General features: G+C 39.2%; 1 protein-coding gene across 1 annotated transcript in view; it reads right to left on the bottom strand.

The window, feature by feature from the left end:
* PRIM2 (DNA primase subunit 2) overlaps positions 1-12,896 on the bottom strand; it is a 278,782-nt gene extending 265,886 nt beyond the window's left edge. Inside the window, exons 1-5 of the mRNA XM_036249061.1 lie at positions 12,820-12,896; positions 11,899-12,060; positions 10,523-10,626; positions 7,771-7,850; positions 6,319-6,439 (exon numbers count right to left, since the gene is read on the bottom strand). Coding sequence (XP_036104954.1) covers positions 6,319-6,439; positions 7,771-7,850; positions 10,523-10,626; positions 11,899-12,052 — 459 coding nt within the window. The 5' untranslated portion in view covers positions 12,053-12,060; positions 12,820-12,896. The remainder of the gene's footprint in view (positions 1-6,318; positions 6,440-7,770; positions 7,851-10,522; positions 10,627-11,898; positions 12,061-12,819) is intronic.
* Between the last annotated feature and the right edge of the window lie 10,590 nt (positions 12,897-23,486).

Genomic DNA, 23,486 nt, shown 5'->3' with positions numbered 1-23,486 from the left:
TAGATGAAAAGGAGAAATTCCTAGAAAACACAAATTACCAAAACTAACTTTTAAAAAAAGAAAATTTAAATAACTCTGTAACAAGCATGAAATAGTCATTTTAAAACACTCCACAAAGAGAAGCCTGGACCTAGATAGATTCACTAAAAATTCCACCAAACATTTAAAGAATTAACACCAAGCCCTGGCCAGTTTGGCTCAGTGGTTGGAGCGTTGGCCTGCGGACCAGAGAGTCCCAGGTTCAGTTCCCGCTAAAGGCACATACCTTGGTTGCAGTTTATCCCTGGCCCTGGTTGGGTCATGCAGGTGACAGCCACTCGATGTGTCCCTCTCACATCGATGTTTCTCTCTCTCTCTCTTCCCCTCTCTCCCTCCCACTCTATCTGAACAAAAAATGGAAATATGCTCTCGAGTGAGGATTAAAAAAAAAATTAACACCAACCCTGCACAACCTTTTCCAAAAAACAGAAAAGGAGGCAACATTTCCCAACTCATTCTATGAGACTAATATTATCCTGATACCAAAACCAGAAAAACATCACAAGAAAACTAGACTAATATCCCTTAGCAATAAACACAGAAAACGTCCACAAAATACTAACAAATCAAACCTAGCAATACATGACCAAGGGGGCTTTATTCCAAGAATATCAAAGAAAGGTCATTTTAACATCCAAAAATCAATTACTGTAACATACTGTATTAATAAAATAAAGAATAGCCCAGCTGGTATGGCTCAGTGGTTGAGTGTCAACCCATGCACCCAGAGGTTGCGGGTTCAATTCCCAGTCAGGGCACATGGCCAGGTTGTGGGCTCAATCCCCAGTGGGGGCGCATAAAGGAGGCAGCCAATCGATGTTCTCTCTCACTGATGTGTCTATCTCTCTCTCCTTCTCCCTTCCTCTCTCTAAAATCAATAAAGAATAAAACAAAACAAAAAAACCTTTAAAATAAAGGATAAAACCATATGATCATCTCAACAGTGCAGAAAAAGCATTTGAAAAAGTATATAACACTCGTGATAAAAATGCTCAACTAAATTATATATGAAGAATGAACAAATAAAATATATTTATATTGCTCAAATAAATTTTAAATAAAATTTCCTCAATCTGGTAAAGGGCATCTACAAAAAACCCACAGCTAACATCACGTGTCATAGTAAAAGACTGACTACTTTCCCCCTAAAATCAGAAACAATACAAGGTTGTCCACTACTGCCACTTCTATTCAGTATTGTACTGGAGAGTCTAGCTAGGGAAATTGGGCAAAAATAAAGAAATAAAAAGCATCCAGATTGGAAAGGAGTAAGATTATCTCTATTTAAAAGAGACATAATCTCCTAACAAATCCACTAAAAAGTATTATAACTAATAAGCCACTTCCATAAGGTTGCAGGACATAGGCTCAATTAAGATGAATTGGATTTCTATACACTAGCAAGGAACATTCCAAAAATGAAAAAAAAAATCTACTTAAAAAGACATTAAAGAATAAACTACTTAGATATCAATTTTAACAGAAGTACATGGTTTTGTTAAAGAAAATTTTTTTAAATCTTAAGAAATAGAAAAATATACCATGTTCATGGATCAGGAGATTTAATATTAAGATGGCAATGGTCCCCAAACTGATCTACATAGTTTCTGAAAACCCAGTCTGTGGGGTTGGGGGGTTGGAAGATGGACGTTTTGTAACCTTGTGTTAATGCACTCTCAACCTTGTGTTAATGCAGTCTCGAAAACCTGGCCCACCCAGGTGCATCGAGTGCTTCATTTGCAGGTGAATAAGGGTTTGTTATCTTTTGGCTTCAAAGTCTCTTCCCGTAAAAAGCAAGAGACAAAGCTAGGGTGTATGGTTTGCAAAAAACTCTATCTCAAGGAAATAATTTACATAAATCCGCTTGTAACCTGGGAGTACCAATCTGCAAATAAATGGGACTGCATCCAGAGATCTGGAGCATTTTCTCCCTTGCAAAGCTCCCCCTCACTCCAAGCAGTGTGTGCTTATAGTTTAATTGCGTTACACTGATCCTGGCAGGCTGAGAGACGGCACCAGTCTGAATCCTAGCTGGCTTACTTGTAGAAACTGACAAGTTTATCCTAAAATTCATAAGAAATAGCAAAGTACCCAGAATAGCCAGAATAATCTTCCAAAAAGAACAGAGGACTCACACGTCTCAATTTCAAATCTTACTACAAATCTACAATAATCAATATTCAAGACCACATGGAACTGGCATAAGAATAGACATACAGCTCAAAGAACTAAAAGAAAGAGTCCAGAAATAAACCAATTTATGGTCAACTGTATTTTGACAAGAGTGAAACCACAGTTCAACGAGGAAAGAATAACAACTTCAACACATGATGCTGCGTCAACTGGCTATCCACATACAAAAGAATGAAGGTGAACCCCTACTCTACACCATATATAGAAATTAACTCAAAATGGACCACAGACCTAAATGTAATAATTAAAACTAAAAAACTCTTAGAGAAAACCCTAGGAGTAAATCTTCATGACTTTCCATTAGGCAAAGCCTTCTTCAATCCCAACACCAAAAGTACAAGTGACAAAGGAAAAAAGTACATAGCCCTGGCCGGTTTGGCTCAGCGGTTAGAGCTTCGGCCTGTGGTCCAGAGAGACCGGGGTTCCTTTCCCACTAAGGGCGCATACCTCAGTTGCAGTTTGTCCCCGGCCCTGGTTGGTCATGTGGGTGGCAGCCACTCGATGTGTCCCTTTCACATCAATGTTTCTCTCTCTCTCTTCCTCTCTCTCCCTCCCACTCTATCTGAACAAAAAATGGAAAAATGGCCTCGGGTGAGGACAAAAAAAAAAAGTACATAAATTACACTTAATCCAAATTAAAAACTTTTGTGTTGCAAATGATATTATCAAAAGAAATGTAATGACAAATCTCAGAAAAGTTGAAAATATTTGTAAATCATATGTCTTACAGTGGACTTGTATCCAGAATATGTAAAGAATCCCTAACACAACAAAAAAAAACAACTCAATTTTAAAATGGAAGAAGGATTTGAATAGACATTTCTCCAAAGAAGATATACAAATAACCAATAAGCACATGAAAAGATGCTCAACATTAGGAAAAGGCAAATCAAAAGCATAATTACATATCACTTTACACCCACTAAGATGGCTATATTCAAAAAACAGATAACAATTGTTGGTGAGAATGTGAAGAAATTGAAACCCTCATACACTGGTAAGATATATAATGGTGTAGTCACTTTGGAAAACAGTTTGGCCTCAAAAGTTTAAACACAGAATTACCCCATGACCTAGCAATTCTACTCCCAGGTATATAACTAAAAGAAATGAAAAGATATCCACAAAAAAAAGTGTACACAAATATTCACCATAGCGTTATAATAGCCAAAATGCAGAAACAACCCAGATGTCCATCAATTGCTAAATATTTATTTACTGATGCATGCTACAATGGAGATAAAACTTGATAATATTAAGTGAAAGAAGCCAGTAACAAAAGACCACAAGATATATCATTCCATTTATATGAAATGTCTAGGTAGGCAAATTCAGGGACAGAAAGTACATTAGTGTTGCCAAAGAATGAGAGAGGAAGAAATGGAGAGCAATACTAATGGGCAAGTTTATTTTTTAGGGTAATGAAATGTTCTAAAATTAGACGGTGGTGATGGTTGCTCAATTCTGTGATTATACTAAAAACCAATGAACTGTATATTTTAAAATGGTGAATTTCAAAAGATGTCACTTCTATCTCAATAAAACTATTATAAAAAAATTATACTTGTGACTTCACTTATATGTAGAATCTTAAAAAGCTAAACTCAGAAGCAGAGAGTGGAATGGTGGTTGCCAGGGGCTGGGGCTGGGGAAATTGAGATGTTGGTCAAAGGGTATAAACTTCTAACTATAAAAAGAGTAAGTCCCAGGGATCTAATGTACAGCATGGTGACTATAATTAATAACGCTGTACTGTATACTAACTAGAAAGTAGCTATGACAGTAGTTTTTTTTTTTTTATCCTCACCCGAGGACATTTTTCCATTTTTTGTTCAGATAGAGTGGGAGGGAGAGGAAGAGAGAGAGACAAACATCAACATAAAAGGGACACATCGAGTGGCTGCCTCCCGTATGCACGACCCAACCAGGGCCAGGGACAAACTGCAACCGAGGTATGTGCGCTTAGTGGGAACCGAACCCGGGTCTCTCTGGACTGCAGGCCAACACTGACCACTGAGCCAAACCAGTCAGGGCTATGACGGTAGATTTTAAATGTTCTCAACCATGACAACAAAATGGTAATTATGTGAGGTGAAGAATGTTAACTAACCTTATTGGAGTAAACATTTCGCAACAGATACATGTATCAAATTACCACATTGTACACCTTAAATTGACATAATGTTACATGTCAATTATATCTCAATAAAACTGGGAGGACCTAACATGTGGTACTTTTTATATAAATTTCAAAAACAGACAGAACTAATTTATGAAATTAAAAGTCAGGATAGTGGTTATTTTTTTTTTTTTTTAATCCTCACCTGAGGACATTTTTCCATTTTCTGTTCAGATAGAGCGGGAGGGAGAGAGAGGAAGAGAGAGAGAGAGAGAGAAACATCAAAGGGACACATCGAGTGGCTGCCACCCGCACGACCAACCAGGGCCGGGGACAAACTGCAACCGAGGTACGTGCCCTTAGCGGGAACCGAACCATATGTACCGCAGGCCGACGCTCCAACCACTGAGCCAAACCGGCCAGGGCAGGATAGTGGTTATTTTTAGGGGGGAGACAGGAGGTAGTGAATGGGAAGAGGTATGTGGGAGCACAGGGTTACTGCGATGCTGTATTTCCTAATCTTGATAATGATCACTTTGTGATACTTCATGGAGCTGTACTGTTATAATTTGTCCAATTTTCTGAATATGTTATACATCAGTTTTAAGGGTTTTTTTCCAAAAGAAACACGGTTTTTGCTTAAAACATTATACTTAACAATATGTTAGGACAATCTAGAACAGTGATTTCATCTCATGGCACACATAAACCAATTACTAAAATTCTGTGGCACACCAAAATTATGTTTTGCCAATCTAACAAAAAAAAAAAGGTATAATTTTGATTCATTCACACCAGACAGCTATTTTGTTGGCTGTTGTCATTTTTTCAGTTTGACAATCTAAGGAAAAAGAGATCAGTGCCCTCACTACATAGTCAGGCATTGCATGTTCTAAAAATTCTTGGGGCGCACGGGTTGAAAATCGCTGCTCTAGAATAAAAGTAAATCTCAAGCACAGTTTTTCTTTATGGCATAATAAAATCAATAATGTCAATAATGACAAAAAAAAGTGTTTTTAATACGAAAGGATAAATTAACTGTAATTGATATTAGCAACAACGAACTTCGGTCCTGGGCTTCCCCCTTTCCAATGCCTGGGCAGATGCCGTTTAGGAACCTCCTGCGGCTCTTAAAACAAGTGAGAGAAACTGTGGAAAGTGCCGGCCAAGCACACAACAGACACTAACTAAATGTCTACCAAATGTGTGTTTACCTCCCTTCGTGCAATCCCTTTTTCCACTTCAATAATCCACACTGATTCTTACATCTTCCACTTCTCAGAAAAGACAGTCTTTCATCTACTCCAACTTCTACTTTTTAATTTTATTTTGGCCTCAAGTCACCCATTCCAATACCCAAGTAGTCTCAACCAGTCCTGCTCCCACCTGACTGCTCCGAGTCTTCCGAAGGCGAACTGCTTACCTTCCAGCAGCACCACAGAGCTGCCCAGCGGGCTTGCATTCTGTGTCCACCCACAAAACTCATCCCCGCTACACATGTCCCGGACACTTCCTTCTCACCTAATTACTATATGTAAATCATTCAGATTTGTCTGCAAGATTATTATTTAAAACGATTCAGACAGAGATTTTACTGACAACTAATTTTTAAAATCGAGAATGAACCCTCCAAACGTCATTATTGGAAATAAGTACTACCGTTTCTCTGTTCTCTTTAATACATTATTAGCTCTAAATTTTTGGCCTAGAGGGTTATGGTTAAAGATGAACTTTTTTAAATGAAACCTTTTTTGTGCTTTCTTTAATTACATATTTAATAAAGCAACTAAAGTGAGGCTCTGGTACTAAGTTGCCTAACAGAAAGGGAAAGGTTCATTGTCATGCAAAGCCAATAGCTATTCTCTAGGGCAGGTACTTTTGGAGTAAACATAAAGAGAACAAACTCCACTCATCAATACTAGCACTTAAGGAGGGATGAATAGTGAAAACTACAAAAACATACTTACAGCCTCAAAATGCAAATGACTATCCCTTAAAAAATCTTGAATTTTGTCCTTGGGCAAAATATTGAATCGAAATCGAAGAAGATCCATTTCTTGTTGAATGAACCATCGTCTGAGATCTTCGCTGTAATGGAGACAGGAAAATTACAGGTATAAATGATAAGTCTAGTGATTATTTTAAAACTCCACCAATTATTAAATACAAGAAGTTTCTATGAAACAATATTCAAACACAACCAAGATGCTAATAAGCAGAAGTTAAAAGTTCTCTACTATGATAAAGACAATATAAATACCATATACCATAATCTTCCAGGGATGAGTTGAATATGGGGAGAGAGGTGTAATGAACATAAAATTAAAGGAATTAAATACAGAATACTTCAAGCCTAGCTGCATTATTATCAAATAATAAAAAAGAAATCATTTGCTGCATTTAATGTGAGTGTAATATAGTCAGTTACATTAGAATATAGGGTATTACTTTTGTTTAAGGTGGGTTCATCAATGCCAAATAAACCCAAATTTTACAAAGGTAACTTTATCTCTGAATAGATTATGATCAGGCAAATTTCACAATGTAACCTTTGCTTACAGCTTTATTATTTATAATTTCACAAAATGTAATATGCACAGTATACCTCCATTTTTTAAAAGTCAACACACAAATACTGTATATTAATCTATAGGACAGATCCATAATCAGCATTACTGCTGTTACACAATAATGATGCTATGAAATGTATAATATGATTTCGTTTTTTTACCAAAGTGGCTTTCACATTGTCAGCAATTCATTTACTGCATAAGTTGCATAAACTACATATGCTTTTTCATAAAAGAAAATCTCTAGGACCAAAGCTGGTCAATAATTTCCCCGTTATCATCTTGGGACAGTAAACAATTCAACATTCTCATTTGATAAGCCTATTAGTAAAAAGAAACTTATTTTGCCAAAACTAATACAAGAAAAAAAAAAAGTTTAAAATAAAAAGCAACTAACTCCTTTCCCTCTGGGTGGCACTACTGACTTACAAGAAATAAACTATTAAAGGAAAATATCTTAGTCTAATGGACATCTCAACTTCAAAATACCTGCATTGAATTCAAGAATGTATTTGATTCATTATTTCTTAAGAATATTACTTTTTTTTTTGGAAAAAAAAAAAAATATCAAGAGTCTCTTCCTAGTGAAATCCCCTCCAATTTTGAATCCCAAATGAAGAGTCTCTCCCATAAAGGTAAAAAGTGTTTCAACAAGCAAAATTTTACAATAGGATTTTGGGGGGATACTTCATAGTAAACAACTTGTTTCCAGCAATTCACTGCAATAGTGTTTAACTTTTGAACCACTGGTTTCGGATGTTCTGAGTTTTCCTGTGCTTAGTATAACACATGTGAACTTTCTATGTATCCATTTACAACCCAGATTTGAGAGTATCAGTGTGTACTCACGACTGGCAATAAGCAAGGCGCAAAACAAAGTGAGAAATATGATCTCTTCTTCGTGGTTCATATTCATCTTCTAAGTTTTCCTTAAAAGTAATGGTACATGAATAAAATAAATGCATTAGAACAGTAAGAGGTGTACAGAAATGCTGAAGTCAGCAAAAGCCAATGTCAAGTAAAACTTTCAAAACAAATTTCATCATATGCTTTCCAGGATAATTGTCATTTTTTATCAGTTAGCAATCAGGTGAATAGTGAGGTTTGAACCCCACTATTTTCTTAACTTTCTTTTCTATCGAGTCTATACCCAGGATACTCACCACTTCAACAACTTCTTACATCAACCCTCAACTTCTTGCTTTTCCACCTTCTGGCAGAACCTAGATTCTAAGTCAATCCATAGCTATACTCTGCAGTGCTATTCCAAAATGCTGAAACCACTGAAGAAAAAATATATAACTTTGGGAATCTGTAATAGTAAAAATTTATAGCCTCTAAACTAGATGGACATTTACCAACACTAAGGAAACCTTATTCAAGTCCAAAATAGTAAGAGCAAACATGTCTTGTGCACATACAAGTTACCAGGAACTATTTTAAGCATTTTTAACCTATTAACCCCTTTAGTCCTTTAAAAAACCCTATGCAGTAGACTCTGCTATGTACCCCTATTTTAAAGATGAGGAAAGCGAGGCACAGGGAAGCAACATTACTTGTCCAGGGTCACAAAACGTTTAAGCAGCACAGCTGCGATTTGACACATAACCATGTCTGTTCTCATTTCTTATCAAAGCTGTTTTAGTCTTCACTAGTTGGCCCAAACTCCATACCACACCACCTTCCCCTTCTCTCTCAGCTGATGACTTCACCTATTTTAGAGAAAATAAAGGCCACCAGGCTGATTTCTTCAGCTCCAAGCCTCTGTGTCCACAAGCTGTTGCCTTCCCTTCCCTCTCCATTGGACAAAGCATCTCTCCGTCTCCCCACAAGAAGCTAATCCCTGCACCTAAACCCTGCAACCCATCTGCTCCTGCCTCCTGAGGACTGTGAGGTATCAAATGCTCTCTCAAGGCACCTTCAAGCTCCCCTCCTCTTCTTTTCCTTCTAGATCTTTCTGCTCAGCTTATAAATATGTCTAATTATCTCCTGTCATGTGTGTGTGTACACATACAGATGCGTGTCTTCACTTTTCCCTGCAACTTCCTCTATATTCAGCTCTCTCTCTCCCGTCTTTAGCGCAACTTAAAAGAACGTGTATTCCATCCCCACCTGCCAACCTCTCTCCTCCACCGGCATCATTCAGCCTTCCAGCTCGATCCACAAAGAGTCCACCCAGTGGATAAATCAAGAATTCTGTATTATAACCCATCTTACATGATCTAGCCAAAGCTTCCAAAACTACTTAAATCTTGATGTGAATCTTGGCTCCACCATTTACTATCTCATTAGCTTGGGCAAGTTATTTACCCTACATATAAGTCAGTATCATCTATAAAGCAGGGATAATAATAATATCTACCTCATAAGACTGTTGTCTGGATTATATAGGTTAATATATGTAAAATACTTAGGACAAACTCTGGGGCATAGTAGGCATAATAGATGTTTGCTCTTGTCATTCTTATAATATCACTATTAATATCATGATTATTATTATGAAACTGCAGCCCTCCTAGGCTGCTATGACACTGTCATTCTGAGTAATCTCCTACCTCTCAGGCAGCAACTTCCCATTCTCCTTCCCAAGCTCCTCCAATTCTACTTCACCTTAAAATACTGGTATTCCTCACATCCTGTCCTCCACTATCTTGTCTTCTCAATCAGGTATTTTCCTACAGTGCTCTCACCTATACCTTATGATTGCAACCTTCTTCTTAAATCTATACTCCTACTCCAGATGTCTCCTAAGTCCAGACCTATACATATATCCAGTTATCCACCAGACATGTCCACAGGCACCTCAAACTCATGTCTAGAACTAACCTCAACATCTTCATTCTAAGTCTTGCTTCTCGTCCTGTGTATCACATCTCAAAATATCACCACCATCCACCTTGTTGTCCTAACTAGAAACCTGGGTATCATTCATCTCTTCTCTCTCTCTTCTCCCTGCAACCAGTCACTAAAATCTTTTGATTCTACCTTCTTAATCTCTCTTCAATCAGTCTTCTTATCTCCATTCAGTTCACTCCTATCATTTCCAGGCTCCTAACTAGTTTTCCTCCTACCAGACATTTGCTTATCGATCTGCTGTTGACAGTCACCTTCCCCAAATAAAACTTTACTCACATCCATCAAGATGCAATTCCAGCACTACCTCTTCTGGCAAGCCTTCCCAAACCACCCTAATCTGAACTGGGTGGTTATTTGTGCTACTGGAGTTCCTGGAACACATATCCAATAACAGTATTCATTGCCCTGTATATACCGGGTACATATGGCCATGTCTGGAAATATCTAATGGGTACAAATCAGGAATGCTACTGAGTATCCTACAATGCACAGGACCAGCCCCGCAACAAGGAATTAGCATTCCCAAAATGTCAACAGTCCTAAAGGTGAGAAATCTTGCCATATTACAATCAACTGACTACATGTCAGTCCTCCCTAGGAGACTGCAGGTACCTTCAGGCAGAGTCTATGCTACAATAATAACCTTTATGAAAGCCCTGTGCCTAATACAAGACCTTTTCCACAACTGATACTCAGTACATGAATACACAGAAACTAAAGGAACGTTTTTCCCTCTTTTACTTACTCTGAAAGAAAACTTGAGCTTTCGAATCTCAGCCTCCAGCTTAGTCTGGTATTGCTCAGTTCCTTTCACATAGCTCACACCAAGATTTTCAACTGCTTTTAGCACTGAAAAAATTTTAATAAAAGAAAAACATATAAATGCAAGATAATTTTTAAAAACTAAGTTTAAGACAGAAAATATATAAACAGCAATTCCATAATTACTTGTTTATAAAAGATGACAAGTTGTAACAGTTATTTTCTGCAAGTACATTACATAAATTATGTATGTTTAGAAGAGGATAACCTCCATTCACTTGCAGAAAATATCAATGTCCCACGGCATAATTTAATACCAAGGATTTTCAACTGGGGGGAAGGGAGGAATGGTGATAATCCCTGCCATACTGAGCCACTGTGGTTGAGGAGTCAAAAAGGGTTTCTGTATGGAGAAAAGATTAAGCACCTTTGTTTGCATCCCTCAAGTGGAGCTGCCTGTTAGGCAGTCTGCTTCCTTTATATGGCACAGACTCATCAGAAAGATAACATTCCTGATGAAGCAGAGAGGGAGAAGACACAATAGTGAAGAAGAAGAACCCTCCAATCATTCAAATAAACCATTCTGAGCAGATGCTACATCCTCTGTAAAAGTTCCTACAACCACTTGACAATCCTTCTTCAGATGAATTCTCCTTCCATCAATACAAAAAGAGGCATTTTAAAAGAACTTTTTTGAGAGAGAGAGAGGAAGGGAGAGGGGGAAAGAGAAACATTGATGTGAGAGCAGAACATCAATGGGCTGCCTCCTGCATATTCCCTAACAGGGAATCAAGCCCACAACTGGGACATGTGCCCTGACCGGAATCAAATCAGCAACCTTCTGGTGCACAGACAATGGCCAACCAACTGAGCCACACCAGCCAGGGCCAAAAAGAGGCATTTTTTTGTCCAAGAATTAAAAACTTCTCAAATGAATCCTGAACATAAGTCCATATCCCTTAGGTACCTCCTTATTATGGTATACCAAAGCAAGCTAATGACCTTCCCACCCCAGTCCCGCTTCTCTTCTGGCTATCCCCATCACCACTAGCTGCAGCCACCACCACTACTACTAGAGCCCTTAAAATACTAAATTATGATTATAATTTTGGATGTCTCTCTCCATGTACTAGAATCTAACTTCATCAAAGATGAGAATTACATTATTCATCTCAAAAACCCCTACCACCTAGAATACAGTGGACTCAATAAATATGAACTGTAAATAAATGAATAGCAAACGCTCAATAAATACCTGTTGAATGAATTGCTTAATAAAGGAAATAAATTACCACACTCAGTCTCACAAAGTAGGAGACGTTCTCAAGACTATATAATTCTAATTTAAATATCACTCACATTTAACTCTATCAATAGCCAAGTTTTCAAACTCTATCAAAGACACGTTTTCAGTCGGTGGCTGCAAGTAAAACTGAAGGCTGTGAGGGTAGCAAGCACTCCTCTGATCACCTGCCAACTTCAGTCTCTTCCTCTTTCCTCCAGAAAACTGCATCTTGTTACCTTGTAAGGAAGCACATAAGAAGGTTGAAATGATGGAAATTGGAGTGGAAAACAACGAACCAAAAGCATAAATAAAAATAATAATAATTCTACATGCACAGAAAAAAAAAACAAGTTCAAGGGCATACACGAAGTGTTAACAGTGGTTATCCCTGGGGTATATCGTCTTTCGGTATTTTCCTGATTTTCCACGATAAACCTCTAACAATTGGTGGAGGGGTGAGGGGAGGGCGCTGCCAGGGAAGACGCAGGTGGCGATCCTAACTTCCAGCAACAGGAGTCAGGTGAGGTTGCCAGCTCACTCTAAGGCTGTGCACTGCGGTCCTTAGGTCGCCGCAGTCCCAAGGGCTGAGATGCCATTCGTAAGGGCTGCGACCCTGCACTCACTGGAAAGCGCGCCAGGCTCTATCTAATAGGAAACTTTCTGGCCCGGGTCCAGTTACTTCCTATCGTGATGCCCCCGGGAAACAGAACAAGTGTCTTCTGAAGCCAGTCTTTCGGAACTCCTTTTAGGGAGCATCCACAAGTTCCTTACACAAATTCCAACCCCCGATTCTCCCTCGACCCTCCTCCTGCGAAGCTGTCTCGACTAGACTCCCTGGCACCCGAGTCTCTGCCCCAAACAACCAATAACCGATACCCGGGCCAGATCGATCCTTCTGCTCCCACCGGCCTCAAAGTGCTCTCCCTTCTGCGTCGACTTGCAGGCCTCAACACCAGGACTGCCGTCCGTCCTGAACCCACCGGAGTGTCTCTTACCTGCAACCACACCAGAGGCGAGGAAACACAAACGCCGACAGCCGGTTTTCCCGGGTGGCGGGAGATTTCACTTGAACAGGAAGCGGAAGTAACTGACAAAGTCCCGCCCCCGAGCGTCCCGCCCACGCCCTGCGGGCCCTGAGCGGGCCAAGTGCGGGCACCTGGGAGCCTGCTGTACCGGGGCGGGTAGGTGGCTTTCGACGGTTGACCCTGGGGTGCTGGAACGCTAGTGGCATGCATTTCCACACGCCGAAGAGTGTAGTCCCAGTAACTCCGTTTGGGGGCGCTAGCAGTGATTCCAGAAGTTGACCTGGGGGCGCTCTAACCCACATGGCTGGCACTCGTCCCTTTGGATCTGGGGGAGAACGGAGGAAGAACGGGCGTGTACTGAGCTCCTTGGCTGCACCTGGCTCACTGTTAGGAGCTCTGTTTTTGCTTTTTGCTTTTTTAAGAACTTTAAATGTTATTTTTCAATTATAGTTTACATTCAATATTGATTGGTATTCGTAGCAGGTGTACAGTATAGTGGTTAGACAATCATACTTTACAAAGTGCCCCCCACCCCCACCCCATAGAAGCTCTGATTTTTCTTGTTTAATCTGGCAGCGACCCTGTAAGGTAACTGGTATTATCCCATTTTACGGACGAGGAAACAATAGCTAAAAGATCATTGTTTGTTTGCCCATCTGTGCGTTTTGGTTTTGATTGTTTGTTTTTGTTTGTTTGTTTTTCTATTGGAAAGTAAGCCCCATCAGAATCGATTCTATATTCAGTTCACAGCCCGCACCCCCTCCCCCAACCACTCACCTCAGCTCCGCCCCACCGCCTCGCGATCTGGAATTAACTAGAATGAATGAATGCACACACGCAGAAATCGCTCTGGGATCTACAGAAATTAGAAGAAATCAGGCCCAGAGGGAAGAAGTGGAAAGCGCTGGGGAGAAAGTGGATCTCCAACTGCAGACTCTTGGAAGTGGCGGGTCAGCCACACGCCCTAGTCTGTAGGGTTTTCAATGAGCTGGAAACACTTATGGCCTCTAGGAGGCGTGTCTCACTTACAAAAGTGGCCGAGGAAGGCTCTAGTGAAGGTAGTCATTGAATGTGAAGATCGCTTTGACATGTTCAAGTTTTTAGAAATGCAAAGTATATTGAAACAATATCAAGCTTCAGAGCACCTATCCCCGCATGGACCAAACGGTGGCTGGCACTGACTTTGTACCAGTAAGTGTTCGAAGTGCTTTACATGCTAATTCATGTTATTATAACCCTATGAGGTAGGTCCTATTATTAACCCATGTTACAGACGAGGAAACTGTAGAATAAAAAAGTGAATTCAAAGATCACATAACAAGTGACAGAGCCAGGTTCAAAGTCAGAGAGACTGTCTCCAAGCACCACAGCGCTAACCATCACACTGTACTAATGACAGCTGTACTTCACCTTAATTCCTTCCTCCCTGTATCAGACACATAATTTACATCACCCGGTCTAAAGAAAATCCCTGAAAAGATGAGAACTGCCTGGAAAAGCCTGGAGCATAGACCTTAAAAACATTTACATGAATATTTATCAGATCTCTGGGTAGGAAAGGAAACTAAATATAATAAATTACCCCCAAAAAATCTAAAAATTTGACTCTAACAGTATAAAATTGTGCATCTAAAAAATTACAAAAATTTTTGCAGTCATCAAACTGGAAGAAATATTCATCATAAATATAATATCAAAAAGGCTAATATTATCAAGATGTAAAGAACTTGTGTAAGTTAATTAGAAAAAGTCCTAAGACAAATTTAAAAGTGGGAAAAGAACAACAGATAACTCATAGACAAAATAACTAATGATAAAGTGTGAAAAAATGTTTACCATTGGCTGCAAAGACATTTTTTCCTACAAAATTAACAAAGATTTTACAATAAAAATATTCAGTGTTGGGCATAGTATAGTACAATAGGCTCACGTAAGAATTGATTGTGGTGTTACAATTCTGGAGTACAGTATAGTAATGTATATTATGATCCCCTAAAGAATTTATACACTTTGACCAAACAATTTCACTTATATAAATTTGTCCAGAAATGGACACAAAAATATGTGTTCAAGGAACTTCACTGCACCATTGTAAAAGTGAAAACCCAGAAGAAAAAAAAGAGTAAATAAATCATGGTATATTCATACCATGGGACATTACACAGCCATTCAAAATATATATGTTTTGAAGAATATCAACCTGGAAAAATGCTCAGGATACTATTAACAGAGCAGACATAAAACCATATATGCCATATGATCCCAATTTTGTACAAACATTACTTGATGATATTAATTTTTAAATTACTTTTTTCTAGTAAATAAAGGTACTATATACTCATTGTGGACATTTTGGAAAATATCAAAAAGAAATAAATCTGCCTATGATACTGCTGTCCACTGACACATTCACCCACTGACAGGCACCGTTAACACTTTGCTTCAAGCAATAAAACGTCATGGTTGCTGAGAACTAATGAAAGACAGTCTGGCCACAGCATCAACATTTTTCTGCAATGCTTCTGACTACTAGAAGGAGGCTGCCCTCTGCATCTCCTTCTCCCCTCCAAACCTGCACTAATCCCTGTCCTCCCCTAGTCTTACAATCTGAGAAGATGTTATTCATTACAACAGAATTTTAGGTGCAAGACAGCCCCTCTGAACTATGCTGATTTGTTAAATAAAAATTTAACTTTTCTTGGTTTTAGCTTCAGTCTGGTCTTAAATTGTCCCACCTTTAACTTAAATGCCAATGTCCCTTTCTCTACAATAGTTGATGTAAATATTTCTTTGGACGGTTAAAAACTAGTTTATTACAAATATGAAAATGTTTCATGTAAAATGCTTACATTCATGGCAACTAAGACACTAGCAGTGGAGTAGAACATATGAGCATTTGATGATATTTTTGAAGTTCTATTTTCATCATTCAACAAACACTGGAAGGCTTCCCACAGCATGGTCCCAAGATTTGGTGACTTTATTGCCTACATATGTCCTCCAGCTGAACTACCAGCTCTTTCCCAAAGAAGGCCTTGCACTACCCTACCTTTTGTCTCTCTTTGTGGTGGTCTCTCCACTTCAAGAGCGCTATGCCCTCTCATCTGCTAGACTCCTACCTGTCCTTCAGTAGTCAAACACTGCCTTCATCCTACTGAAATTTTGTTTATGTCACCTGAGTTGCTCCTCATTTAAACCCCCATTCTCCATGTAATTCCCACGTAGTAGAATTCTTTCTCTAATTATATTTCTCTACTACTTTGGTTCTTAATCTTTTGGGAACACAAACCACCAGATGATCTGACATACACACTTCTCAGAAAAGTGAACGTACACACCAAGTACGTACACTATTTTAAAGGGCTTATGCACACATATGCAGCATGTTAAGGATACTAGGACTACTCGTTTTTCAGCTCTTTTGGCACAGATCCTTTTGTGACCCCTAAAGTGTCAACCATATAAAGTATCTTCCAAATTAAAAGATGAAGTAATGTCATTTTATGACCAGCTCAGAGAAAACTGGAAAAAAAATATTCTCGTGTTTAACATTATCTTGCTAAATAAACATGTCCCATAATGGCTGCCTTTCATTTTAAAAATCTATTTTAAACCTCAAAGAACAAAATAGTCTCTGTTGGCTATTCCAGCGTCTTTAATGTTTTCTAATGCCAGTTTGGGTCACCACCTCACTGTGAAGAGGGTTTTCTGTATCCCAAGGCGATTACAATGTGAATCTACAAATTGTAGCACCAATAGCACACAATGTTATAAATTTCAGTAACCATGTTTGGCAAATCACTGCAAGCTGTTGTATTTCATCAACAAAAGTGGGTTGACACAATGCTCAGCCCTGGCAACTGAAATGCACATAAATTACAAACCCTGGCCTCATAATTGTGGTCCGAAAATACATGTGAACTATAACTTTACTTTTACTAGACCATAAGAAGCATCTCAAAAACAGGAGCCACTGGGCTGTCCATCTTTGTAGCCCCAGCGTCTATCACTGCGTGGGCTCTCAGCAAATATTTGTTACACGGAATTGATATAAAATATGAGAGATGTATAAGAAAAGTGATGGGTTCAGCTTGACATTTCAACAGATGGTTTGAATCAAATGAGACTCCAGCCTATAAAACTCCAAGTCCTCATCTGAAAACTTCATACACATTCCTTCCAGAATGACTTGGCTCCCCAGTTTATCCTGTAATAAAGCACAGACTACCTTCTCTGATGGAATTTCCATGAATCATCTGTGTTCAATTCTGTGCCTGCCCTGGGCATTCCCCAGCTACAGACAGGCTGCCCCACAGAGCATTCACCTTTAGCTGACTTCACAGCTCCAGGAGTTCAGTCCTGCAGCTGAGATTTTAGTTGCCATGTTTGGTAAATCAAAGGGAGTGTTTATTCTTCCCCAGTGCGGGGTGTGTCCCCCTAAAACTCAAAGGCATGGTACATTCTTTACCCACTGAGGACACTAGCAGCTCTAGATCCTGCCAGCTCTGCTTGCCATGGAAAGCAGGACAGGGGGCATTTCCAGCAGATAGCTGACCCTTAAAAGCTAATGTACAGTGAGCCAACCACTGTCTTTCCATTTTATTGCCCATCCCTGGGATATGGCTGGGGAAGAAACTTTAAGGAACACCTCATGCTTTCTCCCTCTGTTTCGGAATGCTTTTATCAATCTAATATCAAGGAACAAGAGAACTAGAGAAAAAGTATATTTGTGGAGGGAATGACAGGGAGGAAGGTTACCTTCTCATATATCAACATTATGTAATTGGTTCCAGAAATACTAATTGAGCACCTACTAAGTGCCAGGCAATGTTTTTCTATGCTGGAGATACAAGAGTGATGAAGTAGCCCCCAAGTTCTTGCCCTCCTAAACCTTATATTCTACTGGGAGAGACAATAAGCAAGAGAAGTATACACATTACTATGTTTAATGATTGCTAAGCAGAAAAGGAGGACATAAAGGAAGAGATATTGAAATTTTAGAAAGAGTGGTCAGGAAAGGCTGGCTAAGAATACGATCATGAAGGAGAGACCAGAAGAACACTCGCGATTTAGTAGTGTGCATCTTTAGGAGATCAGCATTCCAGGTAGATGAAAGGCTTATCATAATTCTATAGTGTTTAGGACAATGTGGTGTTGTCACAAGAATACACAAATCAACCAATCGAACAGAATAGACAACCCGAGAATGGGCCCACACCTATGAGGAATATAGTATTAGATATAATTAACACAGGATTAGATCCACTTTACAAATCAATGGAGGAAAACTGGACATTTCTATATGATGCTGGGACATTGGCTATCTATATGGGGGAAATGTGTTTCCTACCTCCTGCTATAAACAAAAATCAATTCTAGATGACTTAATAACTTACATATAAATGGAAAAACTTTCAGAATTTAGAACAAATATACAGATGATCTTGATGTAGCAAAGAATTTCTTCAAGATGTTAGAAAAAAGCACAAGCAGTTCTGCAGGTGGGTGGTGGTATGAATATGAAAGTGTGAATATGCTTAATGCCACTTAATGAACTGTGCACTTCAAATGACTGAAATAAGCTTTGTGTCATTTACATAAATTTTTCTTAAAAAGCACATAAACATACATTTTTAATGAGCCACAAACTGGGAAAAGACAGCTGTCAGATATAATTAACACAGGATTAGTATCAGAATATATTAAAAAGGAAAAGGATGAAACCACAATAGAAAAGGGCAGAAAAACCTAAATAGATATTTCACAACAGAGGAAACCCAATGACCAAGAAATATACGAAAATATGTTCTGCCACATTAGTAACTGGGGAAATGCACATTAAAACCAAGGTAATATAATCTTCTACACCCAGATGGACAAAAGTTCTAAAGTCTGAAAATATCGAGTGCTGATGGGAACTCAAATACTGCAGGCAGGAATATTAATTGATGCAACTACTTTTGCAAACAATTTGGCATCATCTGGTAAATGTGACCCTTTGTCTCAGGGCAGTAATGCTACTCTATGTATATTCTTTGAAGAAATTCTTGTGCATGAGCATCAAAACACATTAACAAGAATGTTCATAACAGCATCAAAATAGTAAAACACTGGCAACTACCCATCATCAGGAAAATGAATAAATAAAGTGCATTCAATTCACACAGTAGAAAATGAAAAATCAACAGTGAGAATGAATGAATGAAGGTAAACATATCAATATGGACGAATCTCTAAAACATAACCTTAACTGAAAAAGCAAGTCACAGAAGAATACTTCTATGCGCTGGATATCCTCCATCCCACCCCTCACCCTTCCCACTCCTCTCCCCTGCTCTCTGCTCCTGACTTGAATGAACCTTCTGCTTTTAGACCTTCTAAAGTCAATTAAGGGCCCCACAGGAGATGGGAAGGAGAGAGGAAAGTGAGGCCAATGTGTTCATTCCCCTAGCCGACTCCCTCCAAGGCTGCCTGTGCACCTCCACCTGTCCTTGCTCCCCTCAACGTGACCGCCTCTGAAGGACTCCCTCACTCTGGGTCTGGTAATAGCTCCCTTCCCTCTTTCTTCGGTTCTCAACACAGTAACATATCTACTTCAGTGAAATCCCAGTCGGTTTAACTATCATTCCTTGTGGTTCCTGACTCATCTTCACAAATAGTATCTGCAAAAACTCAGCCTTTGAATTAACCTGTATTGAGTGTCCCATCTGCCTCTTGCTGGACCTTGCTGGGTCCATTCAGCATTTATATAAAACCTTAAAATAAAAGTAAAATAACGTATTGTTCAAGAATACGTACTACAGGTAGGAAACTATCAAAAAATTCAAGACAGTGGTTAACGGGGGGAAGGAAAGAGGACACGCTGTTGGGGCACAGGAGGCTCCGAAGGTCCTGGTATCGTTCTAGTGCATATGTTCAAGGGTGAGCACATGAATGATCCTTTTATTCTTCTTTAAGCAGCACATAATGTATAGTGGAAACTGTAAAAGGAAAAGGATAAACACAGCAGGGACAGTCCAAGAAACAGGAAAGCACAATTAGTCATCCTCGCCACAGTACCCCACTGAGGAGTGTTTGAAATGGTTGTCACCCTCACTTCCTCCTCCCCCCACCCCACATCTCATCCCTCCAAAACCCTTCTGTTCTTTCTCTCTAGAAGACCCAGACAGATCTGACGTTGTAACAGGGGTAGATTTGTTTCAGAGCAGGGACTGCAGAGGCTCACGGTGGAGGTTTCTTACAGATACATATGCACGCGAGGTCCTGCCGCTTGCATCCGCGGTTCTGCGACCAGGAGCTCACCCTGACAATACAGGTCCTCCTCCTGATCTGTCTCCCTTATCTCCAAACCGCTCGGGTGCCAAGATCCAGACGTCCTTTTTACTGATAGTTACCACCCAAGCCTAAATTCTCACCCCCACTTGCCAGGGCAGTTCACTCCTTGCTGTGACGACCTGGTAGGGGGATCCCCTGAGCAGCTTGTCCTGCCTGGAGCTTCTCAGCACCCTGCGTGCATCAGGGAGGAGGTGGTGTGGTAGATGTACTAGTCTGGCCCTCTCTCTTGGGGCAGCATAGTATAGAGAATCCTGAATCTGGGTGGGCCTGGGAAGAGACATGGGATAGGAACTACATGAGGTTTAATCCAAAACCCCTGCTTCAAGTTTATTCATGTGGGGAGAGGGGTGAAATGAGTCTCATGATGAACAAACTATCCTGTAAAACTGTTTGTTCTTGGCGATGCATATAGGGGTGGGCAAAAGTAGGTTTATAGCTGTTCATATGGAAAAAGACATGTGGGTTATGATTATTATAAAACAGCTTTATTAACTCAAAAGAATGTCACTCACAACTGTAAACCTGCTTTTGCCCATCCTGTATATGGGAGATATAAAAATCACAGGGGAAAAAAAAACTGACCATGGTTAAGCCATGTGAAAATAATATTAAATAGTGGTATTTATGAACACAACTTATCATTTATGGATAATTACTTTGTACACCATCATTTTAGGCATTCCGTTGCTCTGTGTTAAATTAATTTTTGGCAGAATTTATTTTATTACAGTACTAATTATTCATACCACCTCAGAACATCCAAAGATTATAAAGAATACCTATTTTAGGTAAGCACACAGCCCAATTTGGTACCTAACAATTTAGTTGAATGCTCCTTATTGTTCTTTCCCTATTTAAATTTAAGCTGATTGGAAACCACTGTGTTAGACCTGGATCCTTAGAATCACCTTATTGGTGTTAAAAGAAATTTAATTAATGAAAGGGAGAGTGAGGAAAGAATCTAAGTAATCAAGGAACTACCCTCAAATACCATTTTACTTTATGCTCTATAATTAATGGCATTTTTCAATGTACTGTTTATATAACATGATAAATGAGAACTCCTAAAGTGAATTGATTATTTTACATGAACTCAACTAGATCTTGGCAACATCCATTATTCTTTGGGCCTGAACTACTCTGAATATTTGGATCTTTAATAGGATTTTTACTAGGAGACTGGTTATTAGATCGTGAGCTCCTTGAGACCAAGCTGACTGTCTCATTCATTTTCACACTTCTGCCTCTACCACGGATTCTGGCACCGAGCAATACCCCATAGCTGTCTGCTGAACTGAATTGAACCCGTCTGTATTTATACCCAATTCCAGATGGGCTCTCCTAGGCTTCATGATGTAATCCTTAACAGAAGATGTGTTTTCACTTCAGCTTTTGGCTTTCCCTCTGAAACTGCTAATCAAAATATTTTCTTTCAGTTGGCTGATTTTTAGAAACTGAAGTAGGTGTAAATATGATCCTATGATGATGCCAAGGTTTGGTTCCAATCTGACTGATAATCATGTCCAAAACTTAGCATTCTTAGCTAGAAAATGATTTTAACATTTCAGAAAATGGAAATAAAAAGTAATAAAGATAAATCTGCCTTACTCAGACTAATCTAGACACTTTAGGATCTATGTTCAGGGTTAGCCTAAGCACAGAGATAAGGGAGCTCCCTAACACTCGTGGAATCACCGTACCTGCATCTTCTTCTCTTTGAACAACAAAACATAATCCACCAGCCATGGGCCCATGTGGTAAACCTTCCTCCACCTAGAAGGAGCATGATTTTTTTTTTTCTCCGAGTTTAAATAGTTCAGGATCAGTGACCCATAAGAAATGTCGTATGTACTTGGGACTCTGTTCTAAAAGGGCTTCTCACTCACTGCTCTCTTTCCAGACCTCTCTGCCCCATGAGGCATAAGGCCACGGGCCCCCAAATGAAATGCTACAACCTCTTTCACATGGACAGGCTCCTTCCCCTCTCCACTCGGTACCACCTCCTCTTCACCCAACCCACACACATACCCAGGCCACACAGGCAACTTTAAAACTAAAGTCACCTTCCCCAGAGTACATTTATGAAGGAATTAGGTTGTTTTGTGCTCTTTCCAGTGGGTTGATAGGAGCAGCTGTTTTCCTGGAAACTCTGTTTAATGATCTTCACTGTGGGAATTTTCTGTCTGCTATGTAGAGTTAATCCAATCTTTGTTATATTAACTCCAGACTTTTCCAATTATCTTTGTTTCCTAATAATAATGACATTGGCATTTGCGGAGCATGTTATAGTTTTTAAAGCTATTTCATTTATATGATCTAACCAAGGATTTCTCAAACCAATCGAATCTCTGGGGTCTCTTCATTCAACCATTAATTGCTATTTTTTCTTTCCATTTTTATGGTAAGCTTTAAAAGTAATCAAAAGCATATTGTGTGTCATCTGGGAGACTATGCTATTTCCAAATAGTGCTATATGACTTCGGTGACAGCCAGTGCATGTAACGCCAATCCCACTGGCACCATACAGTCATCCACAATCACACAGTGTGGCTTGCCATGCATTGGTAGGCATGTCTAGCAGCCCTTAAATTATTAGCAGATTCTAATGTCAAAATGCCAATCATCACCTTTCCTTACCAGTTCTTAATCTGAATTTTTTAAAACAGTTATAAAGACAAAACTAGCTTCTATTTTGCAGTCATTATTTGCAGTTGCAAGACATTCTGTTCTCATGAATAAGTTGAGGTTCAGTTGGCTTTTGTGAAAACAAACCAGTGTAGAAAAATAAAGTACTATTGAAAGCATAATCAAGGTGAACTTAAACATGAAAAGGATTCATTAAAGCCAAATAATATAAATAATACTTCAGTTCATTGAACAAACTAAGATTTCACAGTAGTTGGAATAGATATTTGCGGTAGAATACTTGGGTTTTCACAAGGTTTAGAATTCAAAAGACATTTAGTGATTCCAAAGAACCTACTAAGCCCATCCAGCCACTAGTCAGTTGGTATTGCAAGGAGAAGCATTGCTCTGATTCTGCCTCTGTAATATAGCAACTTGCAACAGTGTACAAGCAGAATAAATTCTTCTGTTTGCATTTTTCAGGGAACAGTTAACTTTCTTGACCCTCCAATCAACTGTAGTGGTTAAAAACAAATTAATTTTTAAAAATATGTTTTCATTGATTTTAGAGAGAGAGAAAGGGAGAGGCAGAGAGAGAGAAACATCAATGTGAGAGAAAAACATCGATTGGCTGCCTGCTGCACACCACCCACCAGAGATCAAGCCTGCAACCTGGG

The sequence above is a fragment of the Molossus molossus genome, unplaced genomic scaffold (assembly GCF_014108415.1).
Source record: "Molossus molossus isolate mMolMol1 unplaced genomic scaffold, mMolMol1.p scaffold_m16_p_8, whole genome shotgun sequence".
In the NCBI taxonomy this organism is placed as follows: domain Eukaryota; kingdom Metazoa; phylum Chordata; class Mammalia; order Chiroptera; family Molossidae; genus Molossus; species Molossus molossus.
This window is presented reverse-complemented; position numbering and strand designations above follow the sequence as displayed.